This window comes from Crocodylus porosus, unplaced genomic scaffold (assembly GCF_001723895.1).
Source record: "Crocodylus porosus isolate Cpor-Errol unplaced genomic scaffold, CroPor_comp1, whole genome shotgun sequence".
Lineage (NCBI taxonomy): Eukaryota > Metazoa > Chordata > Crocodylia > Crocodylidae > Crocodylus > Crocodylus porosus.
Genome location: NW_017728886.1, coordinates 185020160 through 185034491, shown reverse-complemented (window position 1 = coordinate 185034491; position 14332 = coordinate 185020160). Strand labels below are relative to the sequence as shown.

Sequence of the window (14332 nt, the reverse complement as noted above, 5' to 3'; positions counted from 1 at the left end):
GCAGCCCTTTGCCACCTTACGCTGGATGGTGAATTCCAGCAAGCGATGATCACTGTCTCCCAGGTGGCCCATCACCCGCAGCCCCCTCACCAGGTCGTCACCCGTGGCCAGCACCAGGTCCAACAAGGCGTCTCCCCTGGTGGGGCTGTGCACCTCCTGGGTTTAGATGGAGGTCCTGCACTCTGGCTAAGAAGCGACGTGAGCGGTCATAATGTGATGCTGTTCACAACAAAGTTCTAGGCTTTGACTTTCTCAGCATGATCTTGAAACTTCTTAATAGGGAAATATTCTAGCATTTGAAGTGATGAGCAATGAAGAAATCAAAGAGAAACTATGCCCATTTCCACAAGAAGGTTGTAAAAACTAGCAGCAGACTTAAATTGTAAAAATCAGCACTGTCCCTTTCCCCTCCCCCACTGTGGGTGACTTTCATAAGTCACTTTCAAAAACATTTGGTCATCTTCTGTGCAAAAACATATTGACAATTTTTTATGAGATTTTGGAACATCAAAAGAGCAATGCAGCTGTAAAATACATAAAATACATATCTATTAGAACTGTATCAGTTTTGCTGTGATCTATGAATGTAGAGCCATTCGGACATATCATATTTATTCACATACCATGCACCTACAATTAGGGCATGCACCTTGTATTGGGGAGGCAAAATGAAGAGAAAAAAGATTTTTCCTCTTAATCAAATTGTTCAGAATCGGTTTCCTCCTTTAAGGTACACACTCCAATTTTTAATCACTAATTTTAGAGGGATAAGATGAATGTGATATATTCACATTCACATTAAATGAGGTATTTAATCTCTAACATTGGTGACATTTGCTTCTTTCTCTCCTGTTGTTTGCTTGTGCTACACAACAGTTTAGTATCCTTGGCACTAAGACTTTAGGGAACTTAAGTTTGCTCTGGGGATATCTGTGTGAAGTGTAATAGCCTGTTATACTAAGGAGGGCAGGCTAAAGGATCTAATAATCTCTTCTGCCCTAAAACTTTACAAAGCTATGAATTATTTCCATGCACTTACATTTCTGCTCTAGTAATTTTCTCTAGGTTGTAACTTAATATTCAGGATCTCATTCTGTGAGTGAAATTTATTTTAAAACTACTTTGGTAAAAAAAGTGAATTTAAAAAGTATTGTTAAAATTATTTTAGGCTTGAATACTTTTTAAAATAAATTCAAATTTATAACATGGTGTGATTCTGTCAGATACTATAAACTAAGTAGGGCCAGGCTGTGTAAATACTTGGCTGGGAGGCTTCCAGATGTCATCAGTGATCTGCATAAAAAGTGTTTGATTCATTAGTCTGTATTTACACATTTAAGGAGCTCACTACAATTTTTAAGAGATTAGTGTATTAAATCTAATGTCTTAAAATTAGTGGCCACATTCTAATTCTGATGGTTACATTTATGTCAGCTTAAGTCACCATACAATTTTAGGCTGATTCAGTGTCCTTCACTATCTATCCTAAACTTTTGTGTAGTGCTTCTTCATGGTGTTTAAAATGAAAGTTCTTCTGTGTAGTGTGTGTATACTGCTCATAAATATATTTTGCTTGAGACCAGTGTACAGGGCTAATACGTATAGTTTAACAAGTTAAATGAATCTTACTGCATGTATATCTGTTCCTGATAATGTTCTCCTGTATTGTTTTGGAGTTTTGTTTCATGGTAACTCTTCTGTGTTCTTTTTAATCAAGGATTAAAGGATGATGATGACGATGTTGATGATGACTGCTTTGTGGTAGAAAAAGGGGCCAGAGGGAAAAGGCCTATATTTGAATGTTTTTGGAACGGAAGGTTAATTCCGTACACAACTGTAGAAGAGTAAGCATTTCCCACTTCCATAGTTTTACCTGTTTGCTGATTTTGAAATGGAAGAATTTATCAATTTTTCTCTTTCTATTTAAGTTTTGACTGGTGTGCACCTCCGAAAAAGAGAGGACTTTCACCAGTTGAATGCTACAACAGAATTTCTGGTGCATTATTTACCAATGATAAGTTTCAAGTCAGCACAAACAAGCTAACTTTTATGGACCTGGAGTTAAAACTAAAAGATAAGAACACTCTTTTCACAAGAATCCTCAATGGACAGGTGATCATTTTAATCTTTTGTTATTTTTATTTGCCATGATTCAGTAAGTGTTACTGAGGAAGCGATAGCTCACTTAGTAGTTAACTGTCCACATCAGTTTGGTGCTGTGTGCTATGATAGTTCACTAGAGAAGCTTGCACAGGGCTTTTAAAATTACTTTTGCTTAAGAAATAATCAAAGCAAGAACCTTAACTTTTTTGTTGCTTTTAAAGTGGTAGAGGGTGACTTATCTCTTGCTTTACTTATGCTTTATTATATTTATGTGATCAGGTATAAACTAAAAGAAACTTCTTGTAGGTAGCTTCCTATTTGCATTAGGACAGTGTTGAAATTAACTCATTACTTAAGTAAAGATGTTTTATATATTCACTGGCATAAAACATAATTTACCCATAATGCCATATTTTTCACCATTTTAAATTTAACTTGACATCCATATTTCTGTGCTCAACTATAAACCTGAAGTTTCTGTTTATTCTGTGAAATTGATGTCGCATCTACTAAAACCCTTCACAGGAGCAACGAATGAAAATAGACAGAGAATTTGCTTTGTGGCTCAAAGACTGTCATGAAAAATACGACAAACAGATAAAATTCGTACTTTTTAAAGGATCGTGTGCTCGTACTGATTTGCCATCGAAAAGAATGCAGAGCCCTTGGGCTACCTATGCTTCAATAGAGTGGGATGGGAAAACGTACAAATCTGGGCAGTTGGTAAGTTAATTGCTTGTTAATAGATGCATGTTGTAGAATATATACTGTACATAGAGTAAGTACTGTATTTTTTGTTAGACTTGTCAAATCTCGCCTTGGGCTTCTCTTCTTCAGACTAAATGATCCCAGTTCTTCCGACCTTTCCTCAAAATCATGTTTCCTAGATGCCTAATCATTTTTGTTGCTGTCTCCTGGACCCTTTTGTCCAAATCTGTCTTAAAGTTCAGCACCCAAGCAGGGCACAGTCTCCAGGTGAGGCCTTACCAGTGCTGAATAGAATGGAAGAATCACTTTCCATGACTTGCAAATAACGCTTCTGTTCATACAACCCAGTCTACTGTTGGCCTTTTTTGCGACAAGAACACAGTGTTGACTTATTTATCCAGCAGACCCCCTACATCCCCCAGAGCCTGTTTTGCAATACTAGTTTTTTGCAGTCTAGTTGTGTGTATACTTGTTTCACTCTAAGTGCTGGGCTGTTGTCTCAAATGTAATACCTTAGCTCACTGATAAAAATGTCATTAGAGAGAATATAGAACATCTTTCTGAAATCAGACTCTCATATCCACTACTTTCTCCCTGTCCTCTTATGACAAGGTGATAGGCTTTGTGGACATCAGGTTGTTTTTTGAAAAATCCACGTTGGCTGTTCTTGATGATCTTGCTCTCCTCTAGGTGCTTAGAACTGGTGTCTTTGACCTGCTTGCTCCATAATCTGACCAGCTTCTAATGCCCAGATCTTCCTCCATTCCTTTCTTAAAGATGAGTGCTGTACTAACTCTTTTCTAATCCATCTAAAAATCTCACTCAGCCTCTCAATTGTAAAGCCATTGGCTATTCTTTTTATCTCAGCCAGTTCCTTGATGGTTTTTTCTTCTTCCCCAAGAATGACACTCATCCAGTCCTAGAAAATATATAGCTTCTCAAGTAATCTCTAAATTGTATTTTTGCTGCTCTAAGGTGATTCTCTCTCCTCCATCCTGGCTGCCAACTATGTTCATTACCTTATCACCTGAAAATAACACCGTTAAGGTTGCAAAGTCAGCTTATTTTGGATTGTAATATTTTAAAGGGTTGGGTTTTTTTTAGTTACTAGACTTTTTCTGTAAGGTACAGGTTCAGAAAATTTAGCCAATGAAGGAATCTTTTGTTGTGAAAATATCAATTTTGTGGTGTAATGCAATAAATTATTAGAAGCAAGACATGAGAGGCAATAGTGTCTCTTTGTTCAGTACTGATTAGGCCTCATGTGCAGTTTGAGGCTTCACATTTTAAAATGGACATGTAGAAGTTAGGGTCCAGAGGTGGCTAACAAAAACGGTAAAGGGCTTGGAAGGCAAGCATACAAGGAGAAGTTGAAGGAAATAGGCACGTTCAACTGGTGGAAAAGGTGACCTAAGGGGGACATGATAGCAGTCTTCAAATATCTGAAGGGCTTCCATAAAGAAGAAGGGGTCCACCTTTTCTCTTGATGCAGAAAGCAAGGTATGGACCAATGGACTGAAGTTGCAGGAATGTAAGTTTAAATTGGCTATCAGGAAAAACTGATGAGACCAAGAAAGAATTTTTTTCTTTTGCTGTTGCTTGTTGCTACAAGTCAGACCTCTGTTTTTTCCTCAGAAGCATTTGGTGTTGGCTGCAGCCCAGGCAGAGGATTTTGACTGGGGTGTGCTGCTGCTGGGACTAAACTACCAGAGGCTTATGGCTATAGGGACTTGCTAGTGCATATTTTATCAACTCTTGCAGCAGCAGGACGCTGACCTCCATTGCCTCCTGCTTCATGTATGGCAGGTTAGGCAGCTATACCTTGTCATTGCAACAAGGTCTTAGTAATAGGTTAGCCATGGATTTGTATGGGATGATGTCTTAGACTGAACTCCTGGGTCCAGCAGATTCCCCACGCTTGAGCAAAGGACGTACTTACGGTTGTTTTCACCCTTGCAAAGCTTTATTTAAGGATACTTGCAGAGGCAGGCGATAGAACAGAGCGGAGAGGACGGTCATCTCACCTCGGCCTTAAGCAGCAGCCACCACCCCGCATGGTTCCCCTGGCCCCCAAGTGTTCCGATCCCAGGGATGCGATAGCCTGTGCCGGGGCTCTGCGCAAGTCAGAACTCTTGCCAGAGTGGAGGAACCCATAGCAATCCAAGAATATACATCTTGCATAGTCTGAAGTAAACAACGTTATCTCACCTAGGAAAATGGGATGAGTCGTGATCCAACGCACCTGGTGCTTACCACATTCCACTGTATCACAACATTCCACTATCTAGGTTCATGGCTCAGTCACACTCGCAGAGCAGGAGGCTATGTGCCGCTTCACCGGCTTCCTATGAAATCAGCATGCAAAACTTTTGCTATTAGTACAGTGTGCAAAACTCTTCCTTTTAGCAAAGTTCTTACTGTTACAGATCACTTGGACAGGGATAATTTTGCCACAGGCAGGGGTTTGACTAAGTGATCTCTGGAGACCCCTATAGTCCTGTTTTCTTATGATTCTATAGGCAAGAACAATCTCTTCACCTATTTATCACTATCTGTTTTCTTCAATTATTTTCTCTGGGGAAGGAATTAACTTTGTTAAAAAAAATTGAGGTGGGTAGTAACAACTAACATGGCACAAATGTGTCAGTTTCAAATCAGGTTTGTTTCTTTTAATTTCCATATGATTAAAAATTATTCATTTTTTGTATTTTAGAGGAAGTGTCCCTTTAACCTTTAGATTAAAATAGGCAGTTTTTAGGTCAAGCAGTTTCTTCTACCCAGAGTTTTATAAGATGGATAATTTAGGCTTTATAATTGAACCTGGTTACAGACTTAATATAGGCAGACTAAATCTGTGGTTTGTCTTCACAGAAGTTGTGAGGCATTCCCCAGTTACCTAAGCATTTAAGAACTGCCATTTACTGAGTCAGACCATAGGTCTGTATTAACCCAGTATTCTGTGCGATGTGGCAGAGAGCGGATGTAAAGTGGAAAGATGAACAAGGCATACCTACCCTCTGCTCCTCTCTCACTGCAGCTTCTAGCATTGAGAAACTTTCTCTACCGGAGACCAAACTATGTAAACTTTGAGTCATGCACTTGCACAAAATAATGAGTGTCTGTATTTATAAAGGTTTTTTTAGTGTTCATATAATGAGAGTAATGGTTAATGTTAATGCATCTGTTTTCAATATGTAATTTTTTTTTATGGTCAAACCATATTTGTCAAGTCATTCAATCAAAGCTGCTTCTAATTACTCAACTGTCTTCTCTTTTAGGTGAAAACAATTAAAACTCTCCCAATATTCTATGGAAGTATCATTAAATTTTTTCTGTATGGAGATCATGATGGTGATGTGTATGCTACTGGAGGGGAAGTTGAAATATCTCTAGTAAGTCAACCATAACAGCAGATGCTAATAATTCTGAAACATACTACATTTTGCATTTAGATCCTAGTATTAAATTTTTTAAAAAGAATTTTAGTGCTAAAAATGTATTCTTTTCTCATACTAGATTAAGCAGGTCCACTTATAATAAGACCTAGTTCAATGGGGGCCATCCCCTTTGGCAGGTGTAGCAAAAACTATCCCTGCACCCTGCCATCCCAGCCCCCTTCTTTACATGGATTGCTGCCCAGCTTTCTGTTCCCCTCCCTGTGACTGCTTTCTCCATCCTGGCCTGTGCTCTTTGCCTGATTTGATGCTCTGCTTTCTACTACCTGCTCTGTCTGCCATGGTGCCGCCTGTTCCCTCCCAATCTGCGATGTGCCGCATGCAGAGACTCCCCATGCCATTTTGTGGCATTCATACCATAGGTTGGCCACCCTGATCTAGTTCATTTATATTTGTACTGTATTGCAATATTATGCTTAAGCTCATTAACACATTTTTTGGATTTTGTACATTTAAATTTTCAACATTAGCTTTGCATGATTAGGTACATGTAAAATATTTTCAATTAATCTCTCCACTGTGCTTTATAGTTTAAGTGTAAGGGAGTTTGAAAGGTGCTGGTATATCACTTTTTCTGGAGGAAAATTGCAATGTATTTTGAACACAAAGAAATAAGGTCTACTTTTTACTTTAAAAACAGAGAAGTTGAAGGTTATAAGTTGAAGGCTATAAGAAGTATTCACTTTGTGTGCCTGTGTGCAAAACCTTGGAAACCTATGAAGTTCTCTTTGTGGAGTCTCCACTGTACTACTTGATTTAAATGGAACAGAACTCCCAAAATCATTGAGTTGCCACCAAAGCAATTATATTGTATTAACAGGTCAGCTTTCAAATATTTGGCTACCTAGCTGTTTTTTCTCCAAGAGGTTGGCAATCAGGATGATGATATGTGTAGCAAATACAAAACCTTTCCCTTTCTACAGGTAGGGGACATCAGTGCATAGATCCTACAGAGCTAATTTGTTATATCCCGGACTGAATAAAGTGACAGTGTGTTGTTGTTTAGCTCAGGATGGAACTATTGCAGACATGTTAGTACTCCTAATTAAATAGTACATGTTTAATATGATGAAATTCTGACACTGAATTGTGGTAACTATAAGGGCAGTAGCAATACAACACGTATATTTCATAATTATTGAACTGCTGAATAGTCGGAAGTAGCTGCATAATAGCACAGTGCTCGAGTTTTTAGCATAATATAACTTATGCAGTCAACACACAGACCTATTCAGCATCTTGTATTAAAGTTCTATCTAATTAGTCTTTGATGTAAAAGCAACATTTCTACTGATAACTGGATTTTGAATTTATTTAGGAACCTCAAGCGTTATATGGTGAGAAAAGAATTATTCCAATCTCCAAACTTGACCGAACAGTTTCTGACAAATCGGTTAAAAAATACATAGAAGATGAAATGGCAAGGTAATATCTAAAAAATAATGAAGAGCTTTTACTTGTTAAAACCTTACTACAAGTTTTTGTACTTCAGAAATTGTTACATTTGTAAACTGCATCTCAGAGTTTTACTTCCTATTTCAAGTCCTGACTATCAGTTGTTCAGTAGAAACAAAAATTCTGAACTTCACATAATCTTAAAGGAGGGAATAGTTTTCAAAAACTTTTTTTCTAATAATAGGTTATGTATAAACTTTGCCTGTATTCTACTAAAAATAAATTGTGCCATTTTTTTAACAGAAAAACTAATCATCAGAGGGTGGGGTTTTTTGGGGTTTTTAGGCTTCCTGATCGATTGTCAGTAACATGGCCTGAAGGAGATGCTTTGTTACCAAATGAGACAAAGCTTGCTGGTACTCCAATAGGTATGATTTTTCTTTCCAGCCACTATCTTTATTTAATTTTTAATTCATTTTTTACACATTGCCATATATTTTAATAGAAAGTCTTGGGAACAAACAGTTCCCAAGCCAGACAGTTTCTAAAGTCAGTCTCTTCTCTGTCTTCATCTTGTAAATAGGAGCATTAAGAATTGAAATCCTGAATAAGAAAGGAGAGGCAATGCAAAAACTTCCCGGTACAAGCCATGGCGGGTCAAAGAAACTGCTTGTTGAACTTAAAGTTATTTTACACAGTAAGTACATAAGAGTAAAATATTATTTTTCCTTGTTTCAGTAAAACGTATCTAATATGTTTTAGAATTTGATACTTCCTGATAAATTTAAGATCAAATACTAAATTTTGTCAGAACTCGTAGTTCTCCAAAATTGGGAATGTATACAGAAGGAAATGACAGCAACCACTATGCCAAATGATTAATGTCCTTCCACTCTAATATCTTTAGAAGCTGTTTATACCATAGAATCATAAAAAATTAGGGTTGGAGGGGTCCCTAGCTACATTATTCCAGCCAGGGCTTTTTCAAGCCATACCTTAAAAACCTCCAAAGATGAAGCTTCTACCACCTCCTCTAGCTAACATATTCCAATGCTTCACCACTTCATAGTGAGAGAGTGTTTTCCTGCTATCTAACCTAAACTTCACTTGCTTCAAATTTGAGACCATTGCTCTTTGTTCTGTCATCTGTCACCACTGAGTCTAGCTCCATCCTCTTTGGAACCACCCTTCAGGTAATTTAAAGGCTGCTATTAAATCCCCTGTGCGGTTTTTTCTTCTGCAGACTAGATAAGCCCAGTTCCCTGAGCCTCTCCTCAGAACCCTCACCATTTTTGTTGCCCTCCGCTGGACTCTCCAACTTGTTCACATCCTTCTATAGTGCAGGGACCAGACCTGGATGCAGTACTCCAGATGTGGCCTCACCAGTGCAGAATAGAAAGGAAGAATTACTTTCTTTGCTATGTTGGCAACGCTCCTATAAATGCAGTCCAGTGTGCTGTTAGCCTTCTTGGAAATAAGGACACACTGTTGACTCATATCCAGCTTAGTTTCATAGTGCTTAGGGTCAGAAGGGATCTAAACAGGTCATCAGGTCCAACCCCCTGCCCCGAACAGAAACAAGTGCTGGGGTTATAACACCCCAGCCAAATATCTATCCAGCCTCCTCTTGAAGACCCCCAAGGTAGGAGAGAGCACCGCCTCCCGTGGGAGTCCATTTCAGAGCCTGGGAACCCTAACCATAAAGTAATGCCTCCTGATGTCCAGCCTGAACCTTCTCTCTAACAATTTGTAGCCGTTATTCCTAGTAACCCACCCCAGTGGTGCCTGAGGGAACAGAGCCTCACCCAATTTCTGCTGGTCCCTCCTGGTGAGTTTGTAAACGGCCACCAGGTCCCCTCTCAGCCTTCTCTTGTGGAGGCTGAATAGATTCAGGCCCTTCAGCCTCTCTTTGTAGTGCCTGACCTACTGTCCCTTGACCATGCGGGTGGTCCTCCTCTGGACCCTCTCAAAGCTAGCTGCATCCCTCTTAAAATGCGGTGCCCAGACCTGGAGGCAGTACTCCAACTACAGCCTGACCAACACTGTGTAGAGGGGAAGGATCATGTCCCTGGACCTGCTTATGATGCATCTGTAGAAGTACAACAAGGTGCAGTTAGTCTTATCGACTGCTTTGTTGCATTGGTGGCTCATTCATCCTGGAGTCAACAGTGACTCCAAGATCTCTTTCTTGTCAGAACAATGGCAGAAAGGTGCTTCCCAGCCTATAGGTGTATTGCTGGTTCCTTCTCCCTAGATGCAGCACCTTGCACTTGTTTGCATTGAATTCCATCCTATTCTCATCCACCCGCCTCTAATCTGTCTAGATCTAGCTCCCCTCCAGCATGCCCACCTCGCCCCACATCTTGGTATCATCAGCGAATTTGGACAGTATGCTTTCCATACTCGCATCCAGATTGCTGGTAAATTTGTTGAACAGTACAGGCCCCAGGACCAAGCCCCAGGGACTCCACTGCCTACATCCCTCCAGGTTGAAACCTTACTACAAGTTTTTGTACTTTAGAAATTGTTACATTTGTAAAATGTAGCTAACCACTCTCTGGGTGCAACCATCTAAGCCAATTTGCCATCCATCTGACTGTGTAGGCATTAATGCTGCAGTCACCTAGTGTTTTTTTTTAAGGGAATGTGGTGAGAAATTGTGTCAAAGGCCTTCTTAAAGACCAGAAAGATGACATCCACCTCAATACCCTTGTCCAGGGACTTTGTGTTCTGATCATAGAAGGAAACCAGGTTAGTTAAGCAGGATCTGCCCTCAGTGAATCCATGTTGGTTGCCCCTGAACATTACCTCCCCTCCTGGGACCTTGCAGGTGTGTTCCTTGATAATTTTCTCAAAGGTCTTCCCAAGGACCAAGATAAGACTGACTGGCCTGTAATTGCCAGGGTCCTTCTTTCTACCCTTCTTGTAAATGGGGACCACATTGGCCCTTTTCCAGTCCTTTGGTACCTGGCCAGAGCCCCATGAGCACTTATAAAGCCTTGCCATGGGCCCTGCTACGACCCCTGCCAATTCCCTCAGCGCCCTTGGGTGTAGAGCATCTGGACCTGCTGATTTTAAACACATCCAGCCCCTCCTAAAGTTCCCTAACTAGGTCATCCCTGATCTTAGACATGGTGTGCCTCCCCTGGATCTGTCCATAATCCTAGTTGGGGAGTTGTCCCAGTCTCTGCTCAGAAATATGAAGGCAAAGAGTTCATTAAAGAAGTCAGCTTTTCCTTTTGCTGCAATCATCAGATTGCCAAGCCTGTCCTGTAGGGGTCCCGCATTACCTGGTGCTGCCTTCTTACTCCCTATGTATATGAAAAAGGACTTTTTGTTATCCCTAATTCTGGTCGCTAGCCCTAGCTCCATCTCTCCCTTGGCCGTCCTAACAGCTTCCCTGCAGTCACAAGCAACGGAGGTGTAATCCTCCTTGGTGATTTGCCCCTTGCTTCCACTGCTTGTACGCTTCCTTTTTTGCCCTCAAACATTCTTGGATGCCTTTGCTGAGCCATGGGGGCTCTTTAGCACTCCTGCCCCCCTTGGTATGCATTGGGACTGACTTTGAGCTCAGAGGATTGTCTCCTTGAGGAACAACCACCCGTCTTGGACTCTCCTTTCATTGGAGCTCCGAGACCTCAATAGCTCTCCTACTAATCTTTAGCTCATTGAAGTCGGCCCTCCTGAAGTCAAGGACCTTTGCCTTACTGCTTACTTTCATCACCCTGCGCTGGGTAGTAAATTCCAGCAGGCAATGATCACTGTTGCCCAGGTGGTTGAGTACCTGCAGACCCTTTACCCCCAGATCTTTTTCTGAAGAGCTGCTGCTTAGCCATTTGGTCCAAGCCTATACTGGTGCATGGGATTCTTCAGTCCTAAATGCAGGAATTTGTACTTGTCCTTGTTGAACCTCATGAGATTCCTTTTGGCCCTATCTTCCAAGTTGCCTAAGCTCTGAATTCTTGCTCTATCCTCCAGCATATATACTACTCCTCCCCTCACTTGCTCCAGCTTGGTGTCATCCATGAACTTGCTGAGGGTGCACTCTGTGCTATCTTCCAGAACATTAATGAAGATATTGAACAAAACTGGCCCCAGGACCAACTGCTTGGGCATGCCACTTGATACTGGGTGCCAGCTAGACTCATTGATCCTGTCAGTCCAGCCAGCTTTCTATCCACCTTATAGTCCATTCATCCAATCCATACTTCCACAACTTGCTTGCAAGCATGCTGTGAGAGACTGTATCAAAAGCCTTGTTAAAGTCAAGGTACATCACATCCACTGCTTTCCCCACATTCACAAAACCAGTTATCTTATCATAGAAGGCAGTCAAGTTGATCAGGCATGATTTGCCCTTGGTGAATCCATGCTGACTATTCCCAATCACCTTCTCCAAGTAGTTAAAAATGGATTTCTTGTTGACCTGCTCCACAAACTTTCCAGGGACAGAGCTGAGGCTGTGACTAGTCTGTAGTTCCCTGAATCCTCCTTTCCTTTCTTAAAGATGAGGTAGGCAACTCCTTTCTTCTTCAGAAGTAGGCAACTCTAGTACACATGCCAGTGTGGAATGCTAAGGCATTTCGCTTGGTACTTGCACCTCGGGGAAGGGGCCAGGGCTGTGCTGCCACAACAAGGATCAGGCCCTTCATGGCTCCCCCTGCCGTCCACTTCTAGCACACCAACATCTTACAAGTCAAGCTTGCACATGTTTTTGGCACCCAAAAATGTTGCTGACCCCTGCTTTATATTTATATAACATCTGTTAGATTGGGCACCCTGAATTACTGGAAATTTTTTTACTTTAATCTCTGTTACACTTGGAACCCGTATATATGGAATGGAGGTGATTACTCTCTTATCACCATCTTGATGCTTGGACAGTTTAATTTATCATTGTAATGCCCTTGCGTACTATAGCAGTATGTGCCATAAAAAAAAAAAAAGAAGAAAATAATAATATATCTTCAGAGAATGATTTAAATAATATTTAGGTAGTCATACTGTCCATCCTCTGCACTGAATGAAGCAGGAGTGCTATGGGAAAACCAATATGTGATCATGTAATTAAAATCTGTATCATTTGCATAATCACAAGGCAGCCAACCTGAGGTTACATAGAAAACTTGGTGCTTACTAACTTCTGGTGCTTAGCTGTGCAGCAGAAATTAAGTTACTTTTTACATATTCTTTTTGTAATATGTCATCTTCAGAGAATTAAATATAATTTCTGTTGGGGCCTAATGTATACTCAGTACTTGTTGATGTTCTATAAGGCCAAGAGTCTTTGCATTTAGGGAGTTCCACTACCTTCAGAATAAGGAGTTAGCATCTTTATATGGTGATGACTCCTAAATATAATTACAGGTAAGGAGATTTCCATTTTGCTGCACACTTTTCTGTTCATAACAGGTAATTTAATAGATTTCATAGACGTTAGGGCTGGAAGGGACCTTGGAAGATTGAGTCCAGCCCCCTACCCCAGGGGTAGGAAGTCAGCTGGGGTCAGAGGATCCCAGCAAGATATATGTCCAAATGTCTCTTAAAGGAGTCCAGAGTAGGTGCTTACACCACCTCTGGTGGCAGTCTGTTCTGGGCCTTGGAACTCCAGCCTGAGACGGTCTCAGAGGAGTTTGTGATCATTTGATCTTGTCATCCCTTGGGGTGCTCTGGTGAACAGGTGTTCCCCCAGATCCTGATGTACACCCCTTATATACTTATAGGCAGCCACCATGTCCCCCCGAGCCTGCACTTCTCCAGGCTGAAGACTCCCATGGCTCTCAGCACCTCATCATAAGGCCTGTTCTCTTGCCCTCTGATCATGCATGTGGCTCTCCTCTGGACTCCCTTAAGCTTCTTCACATTCTTTTAAATTGTGGAGCCCAGAATTGAATGCAGTACTCCAGCTGTGGCCTCACCAAGGCCCTCACCTGGGAGTTGCTTGAGAAGCATCTGTGGATGCAAGCCAGAGTTTTGCTCTCTTTACCAGCTGTGACATCACATTGGTGGCTCATATTCATCTTGTGGTTAATCATGACCCCCAAGTCCCTTTTGGCCGTGGTGCTAGCAAGCGTAGCACTACCGAGCCTGTAAGCATGCTGCAGGTTTTTCTTCCCGAGGTGGAGTACCTTGCATTTTTCAGTGTTGAATGCCATCAGGTTTTCGTCCCCCCACTTTCTGAGCCAGTCAAGGTCAACCTGGATCATCATCCTGTCCTTGGGTGTGGACACTTTACCCCAAAGCTTAGTGTCATAGGTGAACTTGGCCAGTCCTCTTCTGATACCAGTGTCCACATCATTAATGAACATGTTAAAGTGTATAGGCCAAAGGACAGAACCTTGGGGGCCCCACTGGTCATGGTACACCATAATGATTGACTTCCGTCAACTACTATGCTCTGGGTCCGGCCTCGGAGTCAGTTCCCCAGCCATCGGACTGATGTAGCCAAGGCCGCAGTTGGCCAGGTTTTCAGTGAGGTGATCATGGGATACCAGATTGAAGCCTTTTTTTAAAATCAAGTTGTATGATGTCAGTCTCTTCTCCCTTGTCCAGGTGATATGTCACCTGGTCATAGAAGGAGATGACATTGGTCAGGCAAGACCTACCAGCAACAAACCTGTGCTGGCTATCCCTCAACATGTTGCCATCAGCCAGTTTGTCAAGAATGGTTT

General features: G+C 41.3%; 1 protein-coding gene across 1 annotated transcript in view; it reads left to right on the top strand.

Annotated features, from left to right (window-relative positions):
* The window catches only part of SMCHD1 (structural maintenance of chromosomes flexible hinge domain containing 1), a 130921-nt gene that overhangs the window by 51267 nt on the left and 65322 nt on the right, over nt 1–14332 (top strand). The window contains exons 11-17 of the mRNA XM_019546670.1: nt 1718–1844; nt 1929–2112; nt 2629–2826; nt 6090–6203; nt 7585–7691; nt 8007–8089; nt 8245–8358. Coding sequence (XP_019402215.1) covers nt 1718–1844; nt 1929–2112; nt 2629–2826; nt 6090–6203; nt 7585–7691; nt 8007–8089; nt 8245–8358 — 927 coding nt within the window. The remainder of the gene's footprint in view (nt 1–1717; nt 1845–1928; nt 2113–2628; nt 2827–6089; nt 6204–7584; nt 7692–8006; nt 8090–8244; nt 8359–14332) is intronic.